The sequence below is a fragment of the Eptatretus burgeri genome, chromosome 5, assembly GCF_056783735.1.
Source record: "Eptatretus burgeri isolate ZD-2024b chromosome 5, Ebu_testis_v1, whole genome shotgun sequence".
NCBI classification, from domain to species: Eukaryota; Metazoa; Chordata; class Myxini; order Myxiniformes; family Myxinidae; genus Eptatretus; species Eptatretus burgeri.
Genome location: NC_140965.1, coordinates 34,136,067 through 34,159,912, shown reverse-complemented (window position 1 = coordinate 34,159,912; position 23,846 = coordinate 34,136,067). Strand labels below are relative to the sequence as shown.

The 23,846-nt window shown below is 42.9% G+C and overlaps 1 protein-coding gene across 5 annotated transcripts in view; it reads left to right on the top strand.

Annotated features, from left to right (window-relative positions):
* Positions 1–23,846, top strand: part of LOC147026199 (outer dynein arm-docking complex subunit 3-like) — a 57,647-nt gene that overhangs the window by 7,096 nt on the left and 26,705 nt on the right. For 4 of the 5 annotated variants that reach the window (XM_085881361.1, XM_085881363.1, XM_085881360.1 and 1 more), the window contains exons 2-5: positions 4,803–4,924; positions 11,907–11,987; positions 12,858–13,037; positions 20,345–20,572. In XM_085881361.1, the coding sequence (XP_085737487.1) occupies positions 4,803–4,924; positions 11,907–11,987; positions 12,858–13,037; positions 20,345–20,572 (611 nt within the window). The remainder of the gene's footprint in view (positions 1–4,802; positions 4,925–11,906; positions 11,988–12,857; positions 13,038–20,344; positions 20,573–23,846) is intronic. The other variant, XM_085881362.1, reaches the window with a different exon arrangement.

Sequence of the window (23,846 nt, the reverse complement as noted above, 5' to 3'; positions counted from 1 at the left end):
GTATGAGGAAGTCGGGAGTGGTGGAGAAGTATGTGAGGATCGTGCAGGATATGTATGAGGAAAGTGTGACAACGGTGAGGTGTGCGGTAGGAATGACGGACCGGTTTAAGGTTAAAGTGGGATTGCACCAAGGAACAACTCTGAGCCCTTTCCTGTTTGCAATGGTGATGGACAGGTTGACGCACAAGATCAGACTGGAGTCTCCATGGACTATGATGTTCGTGGATGACATCATGATCTGTAGAGAGAGTAGGGAGCAGGCTGAGGCGAGCCTCGAGAGGTGGAGGTACGCTCTGGAGAAAAGGGGAATGATAGTCAGTAGGAGTAAGACGGAGTACATATGCATAAATGAGAGTGAGGCTGGTGGTATGGTGCGGTTGCAAGGAGTTGAGGTGAGAAAGGTGGATGGGTTTAAATACTTGGGATCAACTGTCCAAAGTAACAGAGAGTGTGGTAAAGAAGTGAAAAAGAGAGTGCAGGCAGGATGGAGTGGGTGGAGAAGAGTTGCAGGAGTGATTTGTGACAGAAGCGTAGCTGCAAGAGTGAAGGGGAAAGTATATAAAACAGTAGTGAGACCAGCTATGTTGTATGGTTTGGAGGCAGTGGTGCTAACAAAAAGACAGGAAGCGGAGCTGTAGGTGGCAGAGTTAAAGATGCTGCAATTCTCGTTGGGAGTGACGAGGATGGACAGGATAAGGAATGAGTATATTAGACAGACAGCGCAGGTAGGACGGTTTGGAGACAAAGTGGGAGAGGCGAGATTGAGATGGTTTGGACATGTGCACAGGAGGGAAGCGGAGTATATCAGGAGAAGGATGCTGAGGATGGAGCCGGATGCTGAGGCAGGAGGAGAAGAGGAAGGCCAAAGAAGAGGTTCATGGATGCGGTGAGGGCGGACATGCGGGTGGTTGGAGTGTCAATGGAAGATGTGGAGGTTAGAGCGAAATGGAGACGGTTGATCTGCTGTGGTGACCCCTAACGGGAGCAGCCGAAAGAAGAAGAAATATATATATATATATATATATATATATATATATATATATATATATATATATATATGTATATATACACACACACGCACACACACACACACACACACACACACACACACACACACACACACACACACACACACACACACACACACACACACATACATACTGTATACACACATATTTGCCTTTTGGGTATTTGGTCGTGATTTTTTTCTCACTCCTCTCAAAAGGTGGGGTCTAGACCCCCAGGATCCTCCTTAAATCCACCAATGGATACCTATCAATAAATTGTGGGGATCTGGGGTACTTAGATTGTGCAGGCAATATTACAGAGGCTTAATGGGCCTGATGATCGTCTCCTGCGTTGAAGGTCCTTGTCTATCTTCTCTACAAATAAGTGTGTGTGTATGTGTGTGTATCAGTGTCTCTCCTCCATAACTCCAAAACCATGAAACCTAGTAGCCTCAAACTTTGCATACATTCTGTGGGAACTCCATGGAAGTGCATGAGTGAAAATTGGGTGTTTGAGTTGATTAAAAGAAACACCTTATATAAATTTTGAAGAGAATTAATGGCTATATTTAATTATATCCTTTATCAGGTGTATCCTCAGTCACCTCGCTTTCTGGGGTCTTAAAACGTATCCTGGGTTACCTCGCTGGGGTCTGAAGCCACCATGTTTTTAAGCCTACTCAACCTTACCTTGACTTAGAACAGGCCGCAACGATTTCTTAATGATGAAGTTGTTTTCACTTTCCTCACTCATATTATCGAATGCCTGTTCATCAAAGCTACGAATTGCTGGGTACATTGCAATGCTTATAAACGCCATGAGATGCCAGTGTTCTTGGCTTTGTTTCATTTCTACACATGCCATAACCTCAGGAATCTCTTAAACTAAGCTTAATTACAAAATTTAAGCTCTAGAATTGAATTTAGCAGCAGTTCCGACTGACTCCTAAAAAAAAGTGTTCATTTGTCTAATTCGGACATAGTTTGGATACTTGGACATAGCTATCGCTTGCCAAGCCAGCTGTGCTTATCAACCATTTCATTGGAGTGCTTGCCTGAGTGCTTAAGCTGCTTGCTGAGCACCCTATAGTTGACGGCGGTACAGTTATTGTCCAGATCGGGATGTACAGTCAGTTTCTACAAGGTAGAGCGTGTTCTGATAATGCAGTTTCGCTACAGTGCGGATTTAATTCAACAACAACAACAACAATAACAACAACCGTGCTACATCATTCTGAGCAAATCAATCGTTCACTCACTCCGGACGCTTTTGCTACACCACATCATTCGAAGCGAATGGTTCGTGCTCCGTCATCTTGACCAAGTGGTTCATGTGCTCTCTTTCTGAGCAAATTGTTCATGCTCTGTCATTCTGAGCAAGTTGTTCATGCTCCGACATTCTTATCAAGTCGTTTGTGATGAGCATAATCCCGACTGCATGAGAATTTCCAAGGTGCAGAGGGAGATGGAGAATGTCTTGAAATGTCACAAGGAGGTCGACAAATGAAGACTTGAGTTTGTAGACTTGGGTCTACGAACTCAAGTCTTCATTATGAAGTTCTTCATAAAAATCCCAAGTGAATCAGCCTCCATTTCATCTTCTGAGCCTTCAACCTCAACTGGACAGCCTGCCACACCTGAATAATCCTGCCACAAGCAATATGTAATGTATCCAACCCCAATCATGACAACACTTATAAAAAAATTACCCCTGTGTGGGGGTGACGGTCATCTATATAATACCACAAGTTCTCAATGTTCAGTTCAGGTAACCGCTAAAGTCCAAACTACCCGTTTAGATTGAAATAGTTCACAGAGATACACTAGGATAATACTACTAATGACATAATTAATAAATATGTATTGTTCATTTAGTACCCGAATTAACACATCAGAATCACCAGTAAGTGCAATACGTGGTTTTCCGGTCCGTCCACTCTCTGGGGACATTTCACTTCCGGTTGTAGAAAATTAAATGAAAACTTAGGCTTAGCTCTCGGAGATTATGATAAACCTGTAGATTATTCTTCACTGATTATAATGCAACTTTCAGAATGAAAATTGGTCAAGTATTTATGGAGATATTGAGGTTTGAAGCTCAGGTAATCGTTAGAGCTCGCAAATTCATTAATTATTAATTCCACAGAAGTTTTGTGACACTGCACAAAGTAACATGTCAGGTATGAAAAAACATTTTGTATGCCAGATTCATTAATTATTAATTCATTAATTATGGCATGTACTCATTGATATATTAATCATAAAGCCCGAAGCATGTAGCAAAATTTATCACTTATCCCCTCATCCGGGATCCGTGGCCTCGCCCCACAGCCCGCAGCCCTATGTCCGCCGGTGATTATGTTAGATATCGGCACGATCGAGAGAAGCCTGCGAATCATCCCTGCTGATGCACTGAATTGATGCAATCGTTCGGCCAGAATATTCGTTGTCAAGATGTTGCGTGATTAAATCACCAATACAGTCACTCGAATTTATACCGCCGACATACTTCTTAACAATCACCTTCGCTCCAGAAACCACAGTCAATCTGAACCACGCTGGCCACTGCTCAGACACCATGACCGGACTACTGCGCAGTTCTACTACGCAGTTTGGTTAAAGATGACACGGCATTTTGACGTGCGCGCACGAAATTATTATATTTTGAAATTAAATGCCGACGTTTACATTCGGGTTTTGAAACTTTTGCACCTTCGGCGGAAAATGTGTTTCATATTTATATTTCATTTCTCCTTCCTTCCTTCTTTGCGAATCGCATCAGCGTTTTTTGGCCATCTTCCAGATCACGTGACGATCCAACGGGAAGGAAATTCAAAAATCTGTCCGGTTAGATACAAGATAATATTTTTTACTATCATAATCAATAAACAGTTGCCGAATATCTTGTAAAATGGCAGACGAGATAGGTTTTGAAAATGGCGATTTTTTTATAACTTACGTGACCTCGTCCTTGACCTTGAACCCAGACAAAAGTTATATCCTTGTGCAACACTCATCGACCTCTACCCACATACTAAGTTTCATCAAGATCGGAAAGAAAAATTGTTGACGGACGTACGGACGGACGTACGGACATTTGTTCCGGCTTTATTAGGTCATCTCGGTAGAGATGACCTAAAAAGTAATTCATTTCAATGTTTTTATTTGTTATACGTTTTATTTACACATAGTTTACTGCTTTTTTGCCCCTCCTCACCCCCCCACCTCTTCTCGCTCCCCCACACATCCTCAGTCCTCCACCCCTCTCTTTCCTCCCATTAGTATCCCCATTGTCCGGACTGTGTTTATCTCTAGACATGTCCGAACGGTGATTATGTGCGGACAGACACTCCTCTCACACTGCCTTCACTTGCCCTCCCCTCACTCTACCTTCCCTTGAGGTATCTCGATGGTGGTTATGTCTGGATAGACCCTCTCCTCACACTGCCTTTCCTTGCCTTCCCCTGCCCTCTCACTCTGCCTTCCCTTGCCCTCCCCTCACACTGCCTTCCATTTCCACATCCTTCTCGCTCCCTCCCTCCTCACCTCCCTCCTCACTTCCCCTCCCTCCTTTCTCCTCTCCCTCTCCTCACCCTAACCTCCTTCCTCCCCTCTGCCCTCCTTCTTATCCCGCCCCTCCCCACCCTTAATATTCCTGTCAGCGAAGCGATGGTTGTATTTGCGAGTTATAAAATAAAGTACATATAATAATGATATAATTTTCACAACAAAAACTCTGACATTGTAAAGTTGTAATTACTGTGCTCTAATTGTGCTAATTGGGTGGTTTATTAGAGGAGGAGCAGAAGACCTTCCATGACGACACCCAGAATATTATCAAGAAGAACCACGACAAGATCTGTTTTCTGCGCAAGGACAACCAGCGAGTACGCCGTGCCCTCGTCACCACATTGCAGGTAGGATGCTCAATGACTCCCTCATGGTTAGATGGCACCCTCTGCTGACAGGCTTTCAATGGCATCCCCTGGTGACATTCTTATGGTATGGTGACACCATTTATCGATATATAACGTTGATTGACCGAGTCTGTCGAAGCAAACTCGCGTCCAAGTTACTTTAACTTGTAAAAATATTTCTCAACCCTACAAAGGACCAAAATGATATCCCACTTCATCCACTGCTCACCTTTCAGCAACTGATTCTGAGTTCAGCTGTTAGGATAATCAAATCTGGCTCTGGTGGGGTTCCAAACTGGGGTAATAGGTATTCAAATTATAAAAATCAACAGGCCAATCCTTTAGATGCATGCAGCAGACAAACTGTGATTAGAGGTCACATCACTCCGTTTGATAACTTTCCTGGGAAGACCCTTGGTTTCTGTTACTAGCACATACGTACATTTTTGCTGAGTCCTAAAGTAATTTCATGAATGTTATAATACACCTTGAAAGTATGGAGGTTTTGTATGAACTCTGCACCACTGTGTGTGTGTGTGTGTGTGTGTGTGTGTGTGTGTGTGTGTGTGTGTGTGTGTGTGTGTGTGTGTGTGTGTGTGTGTGTGTGTGTGTGTGTGTGTGTGTGTGTGTGCGCGCGCGCGCGCATCATTTCATCAATGAGTACGCTATCATTCAGATGGGGTGTTAAGCCATCTTCATAATCTGCGAGTATTTGCTGATGAATATTAAAGTTTCTAAATGTGACCTTTAAAAAGAGTAGGCCATAGTCTACCAGTACACTACCAAAACGTCATTATTGGTCTGATTTACAAGGGGACTGCAACAGCTGCACTGCAACAGTGGCAGATCCATCCCTCACAATTAGGCAATCAGCAGAATGAATTTGTCATTTGTAGTAGTGAATGCTGAGAAGGGGTGTTGCTTGGTGTGAAAGGGGTGGAAAGGAAGAGCTTTCTAAATTCCACCAAAACAAACAAAAAAAACTTTAAGATCAAATCACTTATATATCAAAGAGGCTAATATAACGGCAAGAAGTTCTACTTAACTCACTCTCCATTTAGATAATAACATTGCACACAATAACAATATTGTGCATATACATATATATATATATATATATATATATATATATATATATATATACATATATATATATATATATATATATATATATATATATATATATATATATATATATATGTAAATATTGTTGCGGATTCGCGCCCGCCGGCGTGCGAGCGGCCACGTAACTCGAATCGCGGCACGTCGCCCACTGGACGGACAATCCCGTCGTGACCCTCTCGGACTAACGCCGGGAACTAGTCACGGGTGGGCCTTTCGGCCTCACCACGATCGTGCCAATCGGCCCCCCGCGTGGGATAGGGTTGCTCGCCAAATTCGACCTACCTAAGTACCCACACGGAGGGTAGACCAGGCGATTGCACCTCGCCGCAGGTCGACTTCAGACACGGGCCACTTTAAGCGACCCGTTCCGTACTATCGGGATAACCGAGCGGTGTTATCGTCAACCTCGACGGTTCGATTAATTATTGGGCGTATTTAGCCCACGACCAACCCTTTACGTGAAGTAAGATGGAGATTCAATTGAAGAAAAGACGAAGCGAAACGGGAAAAACAGTTCAACATAAAGCACATTTATTCCGTGGCAAACGGAAAGCACACATATACAATTATACACCAAAAGCAAATGCAAAAGTTGAAGAAACACAACAATTCTGCACAAAAAGCAAATGCAACAATGCAGATCTACTACCGACTACCGAGCACACGGCAACACTTATACAGTTTTACTTCACAGACGGCGCCGACAACACATATACTCAAAGCAAAAGAAAAAGGGACCACCCTCAACTACAAGGGGGCAGACGGGCCTGGGGCCGAGACCGCGTCGAGCCTACCCGTCTGGTGATGAGCCGCAAGATGGCGGCGGCGCCCCGACTCCGCGGGCCTCGCTGGCACTGCCTGGAATGGGGTGGGAACGGGGCCCCCTTCTCACACTATCTCAGCGCGGGGGGAAACAGGAGGGGGTTGTTGATGCTCGGGGGAATGAGGATATCTCGCTGGCTTGGGTCCCGCGACGAGCGACTCCACCGCGACCTCGGTCGCGTTACCGGCCTCCCCTCTCCGCAGCTCTCCGACTCTGACACGAGCGCCCTCTCGACTGCCTTCGCCGCCGCCACAACTCTCCAACTCTCCACTCTTCTCAACTCCGTCCAACTGCGATTCAGAAACTCTTTTTCTCTCCCGATTCAGAAACTCCCTCAACAACTGCCTTTTCGGCGAGCGAACGCGGCCCTTTATAGCCCCCGGGGCTTCGCTCCTTCACCTTCGACCCTTCACCTCTGGCTGGCTCCCCATTGGACAGAGGAAAAGTGGGCATGAATGATTCTTGATCCGATTTCTCGGAAAGGCTGGTGTTTTTGCACCCGCTGCTCGGTGCGCGCCCTGTATGAGTCCAGGATCGGTGCCCACAAGCGGCGCGGGAATGGCGGTGATGCGATGGTTGCGAGAGCGAGACGTGACGGCAAGGGTCGTGGCTGTTGTTGTGAAGCGGCGTTGCGGTTGGTGGTTGTTGTGTGATGGCTGTTGAGACGTGGTTGGTGGTGGTTGTGGTGGTAGTAATGGCGGCTGGTCCAAAATAAAGATAGTAAAAGAAAAACGGCTATCTAAAAGGGTCGCAGCCCGAATGAATGACATTTATTCCCTCTAAACAACGGGTTTGGGCCTAACTACACATATACTTACAGAGATATCTCACCTATGGGACCTGAATGGTGGTTTGCGAATTTCGTCAACCACAACAATATGTATAAAATGACCGTTTTTACAGCCATTTTTCCCTGCTGTGCAGGGGTTGGGCTTTTTCTTGAAGCAATGTTTTTTATGGTCGGATGCCCTTCCTGACGCCAACCCTGGTCGCCTCTTACGACACACAGGGATATGGTACACCTATTCTAACCGGGGCATACACCGGGACCAGTACACTGGTACTCATTTCGACGACCTCAGAAGGATGACAGGCTGAGTCAACCCCCTGGTGTTAATTCAGCAGCCAACGGGGCTTGAACTCAGGACCCTGGGATCCCAAGCCACCACCCTAACCACTAAGCCAACACCAGGCTTTATATATGTATATATATATATATATATATTATATATGTATATATATATATATATATATTATATATATTATATATGTATATATATATATATATATATATATATATATATATATATATATATATATATATATATATATATATATATATATTATATATGTATATATATATATATATTATATATGTATATATATATATTATATATGTATATATATATATATATGTATATATGTATATATATATGTATATATATATATATATATATATATATATATATATATATACATATATAAAGCCTGGTGTTGGCGCAGTGGTTAGGGCAGCGGCTTGGGATCCAAAAGGTCCTGAGTTCAAGCCCCGTTGGGCCACTGAATTAATACACCAGGGGGTTGACTCAGCCTGTCATCCTTCCGAGGTCGGCGAAATGAGTACCAGTGTACTGGGCCGGTGTATACCCCCGTTAAAATAGGTGTACCATATCCCTGCGTTGTAAGAGGCGACCAGGTTGGCGTCAGGAAGGGCATCTGGCGTAAAACATGTGCCAAATCACTATGCGGATCATACGGATGATCCGCTGTGGCGACCCCGAACGGGAGCAGCCGAAAGAAGAAGAAGAAGAAGAAGAAGAAGAAGAAGAAGAAGAAGATATATATATATATATATATATATATATATATATATATATATATATATATATATATATATATATATATATCACACACACATATAAAAATAAAGAAAGACCTGAGGAGGGGGGAGTTACGAGGAGAGCGAAGAGGGGTGCGGAAATGGAAGGCAGTGTGAGGGGAAGACAAGGAAAGGCAGTGTGAGGGGAGGGTCTGTCTGGACATAACGACCATCCGGACATGTCTGGAGATCACCACAGTCTGGACGACAGGTATACGAAGGGGGGAGGGTGGAGGAGTGAGGAGGGGTGGGAGACCGAGGAGGGGTAGGAGGGCGAGAATGGGTGAGGAAGCGAAGAGGGGCAAAAAAGCAGTAAACTATGTGTAACGTAAAACAAATATAAACATTAAAATGAATTACTTTGTATTAGTGTTGTCATGATTGGGGTTGGATACAGTAAATATTGCTTTTGGCAAGCTTATTCAGGTGTTGCAGGCTGTCCAGTTGAGGTTGAAGGCTCAGAATATGAAGTGAAGGTTGATTCACTTGGAATTTTTTTTGAAGAACTTCATAATGAAGACTTGAGTGGCTGCTTTGATTTTCTGTTCGTAGACCTCCTTGTAACATTTCAGGACATTCCCCATCTCCCTCTGCACCTTTGAACTTCTCATGCAGTCAGGATTGTGCTCATCACAAATGACTTGCTGAGAATGTCAGAACACGAACAACGTCCTCAGAATGACGGGGCATGAACGACTCACTCATAATGACTCAGAACAAACCACTCACTCAGAATGACGGAGCACGAACCACTCGCTCAGGATGATGGAGCACGAACCACTCGCTCAGGATGACGGAGCACGAACCACTCGCTCAGGATGACGGTGCATGAACCACTCGCTCAGGATGACGGAGCACAAACCACTCGCTCAGGATGACGGAGCACGAACCACTAGCTCAATATGACGGAGCACGAACCACTCGCTCAGGATGACGGAGGATGAACCACTCGCTCAGCATGACGGAGCACGAACCACTCGCTCATGATGACGGAGCTCGAACCACTCGCTCAGAATGACGGAGCACGAACTACTCACTCATGATGACAGAGCACGAACCACTCGCTCAGGATGACGGAGCTCGAACCACTCGCTTAGGATGACGGAGCACGAACCACTCACTCATGATGACAGAGCATGAACCACTCGCTCAGGATGACAGAGCACGAACCACTCGCTCATGATGACGGAGCACGAACCACTCGCTCAGGATGACGGAGCACAAACCACTCGCTCAGGATGACGGAGCACGAACCACTCGCTCAGGATGACGGAGCACGAACCACTCGCTCAGGATGACGAATCACGGCAAAAGCATCTGGAGTGAGTGAATGATTGATTCGCTCAGAATGACGTAACTTGGTTGTTGTTGTTGTTGTTGTTGTTGTTTTTGTTGTTGTTGAATGAAATCCACACTGTAGCGAAACCGCATCATCAGAACATGTTCTACCTTGTAGTGACTGCTGACTGTACACCCTGATTCGGACAATAACTGTACCGCCGTCAACTGTCGGGTGCTTGGAAAGTGGCTTAACTACTCAGGCAAGCACTCGAATGAAATGGTTGATAAGGACAGCTGGCTTGGCAAGCGATAGCTATGTCCAAATGTCCAAAATATGTCCGAATATGACAAATGAACACTTTTTTCGGAGTCGGAACGGCTGCTAAATTCCATTCTCGAGCTTGCCACACATCACCGTTTCTCTGCACCTCTCTCTCTCGCGGGTTTATATAGTATCACAGAACAATCCCATGCCTTCCAGCAAATGCGATTCTAGCCTGTACTGGAAGTTTTGTCTGAGAACATTCCAGCACCTTCACTGATCTCACCAGGCGGTCAACAGTACAATTCTGCCATCTACAGTCAAAATTAACTCATTACATGAAGCAGTTTGCATTACAATTTACCGATCCATGCTAAACGAAACTTATAACATGTAACCATCAATTTTAATCATTCATTTACAGGCATTTACTCATGCTTAAATTTACCACAAGATATAGCTTTGAATTGACAAAAAATACAGGACACAAACAATACACAAAACAAGTCCTGGCAAGGGTCTGCAATCTCTGATTGCTTTTTTTCTTGTTATGTAATGAAGTGGTGTTAGCTGACTTCCAAGGAGATGGAATATGGCCTCGGGTAAATGATAGGTTGAAAATGGCAGAGAGAGGAAGTGCAAAAGCAGCAGAGCAGTTTTTTAGGAAATGTGAGCTGATGTCATCCAGTCCAGTTGCAGAATCAGTGTCGAGGGTGGAAATAACTTTTTTCCCCTTCTCAGGTACAAAAGACAGAGCCAGGAGCAGTTGGGTGTAATTCTGAGGGGTAGGGAGATATATATATATATATATATATATATATATATATATATATATATATATATATATATATATATATATATATATATATATATACATATATATATATTTATATATATATATATATATATATATATATATATATATATATATATATATATATATATATATATATATATATATATATATATATATATATATATATATATATATATATATAGGACACTCGATTTGGAAGAAAACACAGAATTGAGACATTTGGCCTTCTCTCGAGCAGAGTCGGCAGTGGTGCCATTTGAGGAAAGGGAAGGGATGGAGGGGGAACATATTTCGGAGACAGACTTAATAAGGTGCCATCAGGTTTTATAAGGAGACAACTTTGAAAGGTCAAGCTTGAAGTTGGACAGATGTTCTTTTCTGGCTCTCCTGAGAGTGGACACACACTTGTTGCAGGCTTTGTGGAATGTTCTGAGGTTGCCTTCGGTGGGATTTTTGAGGCGCGACTGACATTTTGAGCATTTGCACTTTGTCGTAGCAAAAAATGACAATTTTCTCGGACATTCTTGCTCTTTCACTCTGATGAAGGGCTAACACTTGGAATGTCAGCCGTACCTCATTTCCCACACCAATTCACATATTCTTATTGGTTTACAGTTGATAAAATCCATGATCTTGTCTGACAGCATAGACCGACACGAGCCTCCATGCAGACTCGTATTCAATGAAAACATGTATTGATGATTGTCATAAAAACAACTTTCTCTCTTTTATTATGCTCAGTAAGAGTGGTGTTCGTCTGAAGTAATTATGATTCAAAATGAAACTGTTTTTCAGCATGCAGATGAGAATGCCTTTGAGAGAATTATACAAGGAAGACCAGTAGAAAAGGCAACATTGAAGCACAAAAGTAAAGAGGTAAGGCTATTTTTTCACCTCCTTGTTCTTCTCTCCTTTTTCTTTTTGTTATTCCTCCTTCTATGCTTCTCCTCCTCCTCCTTATTTTTTTTCTTTCCACTCCCTCTTCTTTGTATTCTTCTTTCCTGTCGCTCCTCTTTGCATCATGAGCATTACAGGCATTATAATGTCTTTTAAAATCCTTAACAAAAATGTCCAATACAGCCTTATACAAATTCAATAAACTGACCAATAATTTATTTATCCTCTGGCATCATTCAGTTGGAAACTTTTTCATTTTAAGGAAGAATGGGATTAATATAGACTCCTGGAGGACTTTCCTCATTACAAACCTCTCTAAGTAAGGTGGAACGTGTTATTAATTTAATCGGTATAACCATTATTGAGTAGACCCAAAATAGAATTTAATCGAAGTACACAAAATGCAAACTTTGGTGAAATTTTTTTTTAGACCATGCTATGTTTTATCTTATTTTTAGACAATATTATCTTGTCGTTCTAGTTCTTGCTTTTTCTTTTCTTTTTGTTAATTTTCTTCTACTTTATCTCCCTTTTACTCGAATTTTTTCTTTCTTTATCGATCTTTCTCGGGTGAAGTTAATTCTTACAAAACAAAAAATTGTAGGCTCACTTGGCTGCACCTGGATGGGTTTGAGGGTGGAGGAGTAGCAGCTGAAACCCAAATTCTATCCAGATTCCTCCTGTTGACTCTAATGCAGTATTTGGTCTTTCATTTGATTAATTAATGAATTAAGAAAACAATCTGATGAGTTTCAAATACATAGGGAAATCGTAAAAAAAGAACAATGTCATTATGTGTCCTTGTGTCTCTGTTTTGCTTGGCAAAAGGAAACATTTTTATACTTGCAGGAGGTTCTTCAAATAATGGACCAGAAAGTGTGCGATAAGATAAAACGTCTTGATGTTCTACACTACCAGAAGCAACAAAAGCAAAAGAAGTTGCAGTACCTTAAGAGCATGTATGGCAGTGTTTTGCTTGAAAAGAGGAGAAATGATACCACTGATGGAGAAAAGTGTGAAGAGGAAAAGGTATGTCTTTAAAAGTAATATGGAAAGCTCAATCATCTGCAATGTGCTTCATTTGGGTTGCCTTGTTCAGGTTGGATCCCCAATAACAATTAAACCCAATATTGTTGAACTATACCAAAGATTGTCATTCTGATCCAGTCCCATAAGAGTGCTGCATATCTGAGCACATTCTCTTTTGGATGTGAAAGTCAAGCCCAATGGGCATCAATTGCTTTTGAAAAGTGGAGGGACATGCAACTGCAAAACGTGAAGCCAATATGGTGTGGAATGTTTTTTTCATTCTGAGCATTTTATTGCCACTTGTGCTGCCTTTTATGGGAAAATTATTTTCATGGTAGTGGGGTGTGGGGGTCAATTTTTTTTCGATATACTGTACAGTCCAAAAAAAATTCAGAAATAGGAACAAAAAATCGAAGTAGACAAGAAAGGATTGAGAACAGAACAACAGGAACATTGATCTAAAATCCAATTGAGTGAGTGTGGTGAAAACAGCAGCTGGATGTCGCAAGTGACACTCCAAGCTGCTAACGTTTTTCCAAGATGGAAAAAGTAAATAAAACATTGGAATTCCTACAGATCTTTTGCAATCTAGTCTAAAGCAACAAAATAGCCTGTGAAAATAATGTCTGAAAATGTAAAATTAAGGTGAAAATGATTGAGATAGAAGGCCTGTAACCATACGCTCTCCCAGCGGGAGCGGCACTACAAGGTACACATTTACATAGAGAATTTGCATCGGCCCTCCTCCCGTTCAGAACTCTCAGGGACGAGGTTAAACCAAAACGCAACAACCCTTTTCTTATCTATGTATAATTCCAGCAATGTGTGTGTGTGTGTGTGTGTGTGTGTGTGTGTGTGTGTGTGTGTGTGTGTGTGTGTGTGTGTGTGTGTGTGTGTGTGTGTGTGTGTGTGTCTGTGACCGCTGTTTCTCGACAACCACTGGTCCGATCTAATTGAAACTTGCCAGATATATTGCTGGGGACCTGATAATGTGCCTTTTCAAGGTTTGATATTAATCGGACAAGTGCTTCCCAAGTTATGGCCATTTATTTACCAAACCAATGACAAGACACGTTATTGCGTGGGCGTGGCCGATGGGGGAAGGGAACCTCAGTCGCGTTTCCCATTACGGGTTACAACGTACGGACTTCCGGATAGTGATGACTTCGTGTATTCTAATAATTTCTCGATTTCTTATGCGCATTTATAGATAAACACAATGCCCCAATTTATGATCGTTTTCATATTAGACGGTGCATAAATTTCGGTAACATCAGAGTGCTGGTATGCTCCGAACCAGGAAGTAATTTTTTTCTCTCTCTTCTCTTCTCTTTTTGTTTTTCCTTGCTACAACATTGCGAAATACGTTGGCGCTAATTGAATAATTGGCCATTAAAACCTAAATTGCGAATATTGTAACTGTGATATGTGAACTTCCGGGCCACGCACGTACGGGCACGCGAGAGCGAAGAAACGGCCTATGTGGTTGTTGTTTCTTGCTCGCGGTTGGGATATTTATTTATTCTTTTTTTTTGTTACGGGCACGTACTAGTGAGTTATAATGGACCCTTAGTTCCCTAGCAAGTTTGGTTGAGATTAGATAACTAAAGACCAAATGCATCAACTAAAAACAGGCAGGAAATTGCATATTTTAATATAATGATGATGATTATGATACTAGACAAGCCCTCAAGTGTTGTCAACTAGCTAGTGCTCTCTAGTGCCACTCTGCGAGTCATAATATGGAGTGGTGGTAGTCCAATATAATTAATTTTGTTCCCAAAAAGCATAGAATATATTAATATTCCACTCGCTAAGTAATTCATCGCTCATTCAAACTTTTCATAAGAAAACTGCTTTGGTAATCCTTTGTGAGTGTACACATTTTTGGTTTATTTGGACCCGCACCCCCCACTCATCCATGCCCATGATAAAGCCCAGTTGCCCCATTCACATTTACAGTAGATTATGGGTGTCAAAACAGCGTGTTGTTGACTTTGTGGTTAGGGTGGCTGGCTTGGGATCTTAGGGTCCTGAGTTTGAGCCCCGTTGGATGCTGAATTAACACCAGGTGGGGTTGGCTCAGCCTGTCATCCTTCTGAGGCTGGTGAAATGAGTACCAGTGTACTGGTATAGTGGCACAGCATCAGTGGCATAGTCATGCCCCAACAAAATGAAAGTTACCTGGCAGCCAAGCTGATAGATGGGTGTCAAAGATCTCATCTTTAAAAAAAAGTAGACTGTTCAAAAGCTTATACCATTGTGTGCCATACTTGTGGCAATTCTATCCTTTACTAAAGGCTTTAGTATAGCAGTATAACAGTGCTACTGGCATTTATATATTTTTGTGGGTTACAAAATCAAGGCTGGTGGAAAAGCTATAACACTGAATGGTCCGGACACTACAGAACAAAAGGAAAAGTAGAAAGGGGGGGGGGACACCAACATCAGGGTTGAAGCATAAAATAGAGGGAGACTTGGACAAACAAGGGGTGTGGGGAGGAAAGAGGGGTAGGGGAGGATGCATGGGGTAGACAAGACGGATACATAAGCAAACTCTCAGGAAGGAAAAACTGGAAATATGGACGGAGGTGGGCTAAGAGTGTGGGGGGATAATAGGGGTAGAAAAGATCGTGATTTTGGGGGATGATCTCAGATGTTGGTGAACAGCTGCCTTGACCTGGAGAGAAGTATGACATTAAAGAGAATCTGGAGGTTGATTTCACAGTCAGGGAAAAAAAGAGTGGAATGAATGATTGTACGTGAGCAGTGATTCTGGATTTTGGGAGTTTCATCAGAAGGGGGTTGATAATGGACTGCATGCACCCTGCCGATACCTGAGGGGGTAGGGGACAAATCATAGAAAGAGCAGAGGATGCAAGACCATAAAGGAGTCGGCAGAAGACAGATAGACCTGTCTGCAATGGGAAAGTGATAGGCCCATGGAGTCAGATTAATCGTGGGAGATTACAATGATCTTGAAAGCCTTGGCTTCCTTGGCATCAACCTGAGCAAGGTGTGAGGCAGGGGAGCAGTACTCCATCATTATGCGAATGTAGGCCTTCTAGGTGGTAGGAGTGGAGGTGTTCCAAGGAAGGACTTTCTATGATGGAGGATGCCCAGTTGGCAACTGGCTTTGGAGGCCAACTTTGAAATATGGTTTGCCCAAGAGAGATCATGGCTGACAGTGAGACCCATGAGTTTGATTGAGTGAACTTCCTCAAGTGGATTGTTAAGAAAGTAGATTGGAGGGTTTACCAGAAGGTCCTTTCGGAGAGAGTGAGACTGTGACATTTGTCTCTCTTGAAAGACATATTCCAAGTGTTTGACCAGCATTTGATTTTGTCAAGGTCTGAAGAGAGAGAAGAAGCTTCTACTTGCCTCTCTGAAAGATGAGGAATGTCATGGCAGAGGGTGGAGTCATCAACAAATACATAAAGGGGATTTTCCAGAGAGTCAGAGAGTTTGTTGATGAAGATTATGAATAGGATTTTGTGAAGAGTAGTGGGATGCGGGGCCAAACAGCTTCTTTTATCTCGATGCACTTGCATTTATTTACTAAATATAGTTAAAATTACATTATATGAAAAAAGTATCACTTTTAATAGTCTTTCACTACTCCTTGCATGTCACGTCAGCAGTGTTGCCATGAAATTGCAACGTGAGGCTCAGAAATAATTCAAATGCCTCATGCTGATTCCTCAAGTAGTATTTGGGAGTTATTTTATTTTCACAGTGATTTCTGCAGCAAAATATGAAGGTATTAATCTTACCCCCACACAGCTTACAGCATGCAGAATCTGCAGAAAAAGTTTGAAAGGCTGAGAAGGACAGAGTGTTTTAAGGAGATACAAACAGATACATTGAAAGGCCGGGTATGATCTATTCATAGTTCATGGTGAAATGAGGCAGATTTTATGAATGGAATCAGCCATGACAAAGCAACATCCTTTGCTTTGTTGTGTTACCAGCAGTACCTGGCTGATGGTTTGCATTGTTTCTGGGTTTGTAACTGTACCAGTGGTTCCCAACCTTTTTGGCTCATTACCCATTTTAGACATCAAAATTCACCTATTACCCCCTTGACCCTCCCAAGAGAAGGATTTTTTTCCAAATCATTGCATATTTATTGCAGATTATTGCATATTTATATCATATACACATTCATTGCAGAGCATAAAATCCCCAGCCAAATAAATCTGGCAATGCGTTCAAAAAGTTAAATGAGAAGGTTGATGCTGAACATATGATACCAATTTATGAATTCTGGGCTGTCACACTGAGTGCGCATCGCAGTTCGTCTTCTCCGTCCAGTCGGTTTCTTGACTTCATTTTCTTATGCACTAGCACTGAAAATGTGCTCTCACACCTGTATGTGGATCCAAATGGTAATATATTACAAATAGCGATGTCGAAAAGTCTTGGGTACGATTCAGTCATTGCTACCCAAAACACTGGTAGTGATTCTGTCTGGAATTTGAGCTTTGCACCCAAATCTTCTTTCAGAGTTACAAGTTCAATCTGCATCTGGTCGTCGTCATCGGGTATTGCCGTTACTGGCGATCAGAAAGGACCCCGCACGATGCCTGCAATGTCCGTATCCATATCCGGGAAGTATCTTTCAAATTCAGTTTGTAGGGCTGCCAGATGCTGAGAAATTAAGTGTCTCATGTTTTCAGTACACACTTCATCGACACCAGTCATATGCTACAGCATTTCCGTGTTTCCCGCCTCAATTATACGATGCCAGTTCTTCAGCTTTCCAACAAATGCCCGGAGCTTATCGGCGAAGTAAATCGCCAACTTATCCTTGCCGTGTAGTGTGGTGATCAGTTCGTTCAACTGCCCAAACATATCAACTAGGTAGGCTCGTTTCACATTCCATTCTGGCTGAAGCTGATTCCATTCAGACAGCAAATCCTATTTCCCTTGAATGTCAAGGAATAGCTGGATCTCATCTCTGAGCTCAAAGACTTGGCGAGCAACATTACTTCGGGACAGCCAGTCAACCTGTGTTTAGAACAGTAGACTTTCGTGTTCAGAGTCCATATCTTGACATAGTTTCTTGAACAACCGAGTGTTCAAAGCACTCGCCTTGACATAGTTGACCATTTTGATGATTGTATTCATCGTCTCAAGCAGTGGCTGGGGAAGAGTTTTTGAAGCTAAAGCCTGTTGGTGAATCGCACAATGTACAAACATTGCATCGGGAGCTTTTGCCTTCACTAAGATGTGAAATCCTTAACTTTGAGCCGAGCATGGCAGGCACACCATCCGTACACATGCCACACACTCCTGCCCAGCTCAATCCTTCCTCTTCAAGAAAGCACAACACTTTTTCTATGACATCTTCACCTTTTATTGTCTCTTCCAGTTTATGGCTGAAAATAAACTTCTTTCAAACCTTGACCCTTAACATAACTAACAAAAACCATGAGCTGCGAGCAGGACGAAACTTCAGTCAACTCATCAAGCTGGATGCTGAAAAACCCTGGCGTTATTCATCTCCTCTTCTACTTGATCTTTAATGTCAGTCAACATATCACATATCCCACGCTTCACTGTGTTTCTAGACAACGATATTGGACCTCGACACTCTTCTCACCGAGCATCAGTCTCACCATTGTCTTCGCACATGGCAGTATCAATACTTCACCGATGGTATGTGGCTTCTTTTTCCATGCAATCTCGAGGGATACGAGGTAGGATGCTTCGACAGTGGCTGCATTTTGTTGCTGGAATGATCCACCTGAATCAAGGCGTTGGCGCTTCAACCTTTCTTGCTGCCTTTCGAAAAATGATCAGTCCCGACCAACGTAGTCTGAGTGCTGAGACTTGAGATATTGTTTCAATTTACTCGGCTTTAACAACTCAGCAGTTAAGACTTTCAAACAGATCAAACATTGTGGTTTCCTAATTCCCTTCTCTGCAATATTCGTGAATCCATAGTCAACGTAACTGTCAAGAAATCCACGTCCCCCCCCCCCCCACTTGCCATTCCTGGATCGTCTTAGCACTGTGGCTTGTAGTCATTAACTGTGATGTTGGCTTGTAGTCATGGGGCGTACCCTCAATCCCAGGCCATGCGCTCCGCGTAGGCCCTGGTCCCATGTGTTGAAAACACGGCTCTGATTGACCGATAGAAGCTGCCCGTCTATTGGAATTCAAACCCAGAAGAGCCCTGAAAATTACACCTAATTTTCACAAAGGCCAAATTTCTTTCATAGCAATCACCAATTAGCATGTAAATCAAAAATGCAACAAGTTCCTACCGTTTTCTGTGAAATTTCAGGCCTCTAAATATGATCTCGTTGTCAAATCTCATGGCTGTGAGAATCTGCGCTAAATGCGGATTTCAATCACCTCGTACCAGGGTATCCCCCTGCGGTGATATCCTAGGGCCAAGGTTGTCATGGGGCGTGTCTTATGTCACGTGTGCACCTGACGATTGCGTCATTTTCCGGGAAACTAGCTGCTTCTGATTCTGAGAACTGTGATCGAAACACCAGTCCTGTCCCCAGAAACACTGGAGACAAGGGTGAAAAATGACTTGTGAAGTGTTTGGAGGTTTATCCTTCCCAAGATTATGCATGGTAATGGAAATGACTGATTTTTTAAATATGATTGTCAGGAATGCTCATTATCCCCAGGGAGAAGCCAAATTACCCTTTGGGGATAATTACTCCCAAGTTGGAAACCCTGAGACTCAACCAATGATGTAGTGCTCCTTTTAGTTTGGGTCAGAAATTTGTAGTCTGGGTCAGCTTGTAGGTATGGTTAGTAACTCTGAAAACAAAACTTAAAAACAAGCTGCATGCACTGAATTACTGAGATCAATGTCCGAGTAGGTGTCAGTACAATCCTTGTAACCAGACTCAATGGTATAATAGTTCGAGCATACGTTCTGAGTCTGGGTGATTGGCAGTTCGCATCCTGATCGAGTTCATGCCAAAGACCTTTAAAATAGTATACGTGGCTTCCTTGCTTAAAGCAAAGCATTTATGAAGGACAGAGCTTGGACAAATAACCAAAGTTGGTTACACTAGTGCAAAAGCACAACACACTGTCATGGTAGTTGCACTGTGTGTGTGTGCATGTGTATTATTTCATAAGAGTAACCCTAAGGCCAAATTCAACTTCTATGTGGCCAAATATATGATTTGCATGAATGTAGGATTGACTATCTTGACTTGTACTAGCACAACGCTTCAGCTTCTCTGAGTGTGCTTATAACAGGGGATCTGAGTATGATATGATTCCACTTCCTATTTTTCTCTTTGTTTGTGCCTAAACACCCTGCCACACAGATGCTGCGGATACTAGAAAACCGTTTGGACAAGTCCAGCATTAAAAGGCAACAGGCAGAGCATATGTCTAAGCTGTACTTGAAAAAGCGAGTGCATCTGCAGAAAGAAAGACTCACATTTCCAGTGCTGCTGAACTCTCTTGAGGCTCATTTACTCCAACAGCATGCAGAGCTTGTACAACTGCAGGCTCAGACTGCCGATGCAATCCAGAAACGCAATTTGGCCGAGGTGAGCAGTAAAACTGTAGCTAAATTTCATCCATGAGATGGAATAACATTATTGTTGGAATCACTAAAGGAACTATTTGCTAATTTTCTTGCCCCAAAGCATCTATTACTAATAGGAAAATCGTCTGTCCAAGTGTGTGTCACACTTAAATACCTCCTCCACCTAAGGTGGGCGGAGGTTATGTTTTCACCCCTGTCTGTCTGTTGTTACTTGCAAAATCGTAGATTATTAGAAAAGGAAATGTATCAACCAAATTTGTTATGCACAACATTCCATCATATAAAACACTTGATAGGTAAAATTTTCCAAATTACCAAATTGCTGTTTCCATGGCAACTATTGTGTATTTGGATTTCACAAGTATTGTGCTATACACATCTTTCTTCTTTGTTTGTTTGTCTGTGAGCAGGATATCTCAAAACATTGTGGATGGATTCGGCCAAAATTTGGTGGATAGTTTGGGGGTGACAAGGAGGAAATGATTTGATTTTGATGAAGATCCAAATTCAGAAGCAGATCCGATAATTTTTTTCAGCAATTCTTCACCATTGAGTGATAGGGCTGCTGCTGTTGTTGTTTCATATGCAGCCTGTGGGTGCTGGTTGTATCATTTTCTGGAAGCACGGCTGTGCTGCTGATGCAGTGCCCCTGTTAGCAGTAAGCTGGTACTCATTTTGCTGATCTCGGAACGATGACAGGCAGAGTCATCCCACCTGGTGTTATTTCAATGGCGAACAGGGGCTCAAACTCAAGACACTAATATCTTAAGCCAGCTACCTTAACCATGAAGCCAACACCAGGCTTAGTGATAGGGCGAAAAACTATATATCACATATCTTAAAAAGTTATCGATGGATTCGGACAAAACTTGGTGGACAGGTTGGATGTATGACAAGGATGAATTCAACAGCAGAGAAGGTTTCCTAAACACCTGCTCTGCTACTCTTTCACATCTTTTCTCTGCGCTTTTATGCCTGGTGTTGGCTTAATGGTTAGGGTGGCAGGCTTTGGATCCGAGCGTCCTGAGTTCAAATCCTGCTCAGCTGTTGAATTAATACCAGGTGGCGTTAACTCGGTCTGTCATCCTTCCGAGGTCGGCAAAATGAGTGCCACCATGCTGGTATACTGTGTCGAAGTGGCGACCCCTCCAGGATTGTGCTCAATAGCCAAGGAGACTGCTTTAGCAGCACCAATGCTCTGCACAGAGTATGGTCCCAATGTCCAATCTCCTTTTGCATGAGGTCATCTTCCATCTGCTTAGAAATCCACCAACATTACTGCACCACATAAAAAAGAAGCAAAAACTGATTCCCTCAATTACACACCGATCAGCTTACTTTCAATCATCAGCAAGCTCATGGAGTCCATCATCGCAGATTATATTAAGTACTTTCCTCCAACAATCTCATCTCAAATCACCAATTTGGTTTCAGACCAGGTCACTTCACCTTGAACATGTGGCTTCGACTCTCCCAACAATGGATCCATTCATCCATTAGGACCATACTCTGTGCAGAGCATTGGTGCTGCCTCAGCAGTCTCCCTGGCTATTGTACCATGAAGTCCCTTGGCTATTGTACCATTGCACTCCTTGGCTATTGTGGCTGTGGACAAATGCTTTGTATGTGGTCAGGAGCTCAGGTGCGCCAACGAAGGACTTTGCATGATGGAGGATGTCCAGTCGGCGACTGGCTTTGGAGGCCAGCTTGGAAATGCGGCTTTCCCGGGAAATGCGGCTTACCTTCATAGGCACAACCCTGGATGTGTCACCACTCCGACACAGGATATCAGCAAGCTGGCACTCATTTTGCCATTCTCGGAAGGATGACAGGCAGAGACAACCACATATGGTGTTAATTCAGCAGCCAACAGGGATCAAACTCAGGACCCTAGGATCCTAAGCCAGCCACCCTAACCACTCACCCTAACCACTAAGCCAACACCAGGCTTATAAAGTCCACAAAAGGAGTACAAACAACCACAGCCACCATGACAGCAGCAACATCAACAACTATGTGTTGTAAAAGATCCTTTTTTTCACATGTTTCACTTCATTTTACATCCTCAATGAGACTCACAGGTCGACAGCATATGTTTGTGAAATACATCATGCAGTCTTTTGATTAAATCTGTCAAAGCGATGGGTCGGCACCCCAAGTACCCCTGACAGCAAAACAATCTGCATACACTGCATTGCTGAGAAGAGTATTCCAGCAGGTGTCAGTACAATGTAACCAGACTCATTGGCATAAAAGTTAATCTGGGAGGTCAGCATTTCAAACCCTGTCCAATTTAATGCCAAGGAGTTTAAAAATGGAACGTGCTGCAGCCTCGTTTTTTTGCTGAAATTTTTAAAAGGATAAACCATAGATAAAAACCTAAGTTGGGAACACGAATGCAGTCTTTAATGGCCTAATGGCCTCCTGAATTTAAGTTCCTTGTGGAACTCAATATACTTGTACTAGTATGCTTTAAGAAAAATGTGGTGTCATCATGCCATTTGGCTCATGTGACACAATCATCCTATCAAGCAAACAATCATTCAATATGGTTTCAACCAGTGGCATTAATTTATTCATTCACTCAATCATTAGTTTTATATTTGAAGAATTCTATTAACTGAAGAAATAGGATATTGAGCAGGTCTGACAGCATAGTGCACAGGGAGCACATTTACCTTTGAGCTTTCGAGTCTGGGTTTGATTCTCAACTTTTTAAATTTTTTTGTATACAATGTCAAGACTCATACAAGAGCAAACACACAGAATGGACAACAAGGGGAGCAGGAGACAATAGGGGTGGGAGAGGGAAGGAAAAAACAGTGGGGAACAGATAAATGAGGAGATCTGTGGAAGGGAGAAGGATGGGGTGGGATACATGGGGTAAACAAGATGGACACTACAGGGACTTTCAGGAAGGAAAGCAGGGAATTTGAAGGATTTGGGTTTGAGGTGGATTAATGGGGGTGGAAAAGATCGTGGATTTGGATGGTGGAAGATAAGAAATGGTGGTGAACAGCTGTTTTGAAGGCCTGGGGGGAAGAGTGGGATTGAAGAGAGTGTGAGAGTTTGTTCCAAAGGTGGGAATAAAGAGGAATGAAAGAGTGAAGGTGAGCAGTGATTCATGATTTTGGTCGCTTTACCAGAAGGTGGTTGCTGGTGAACCTTGAGCACCCTGCCAAAATAAGGGGGGGGACATATCTCAGACAGAGCAGGGGGGGAGGCTGAAGAGGAGACGGTAGAAGACAGATTGACCACCGACCTGCCTGCCGTGA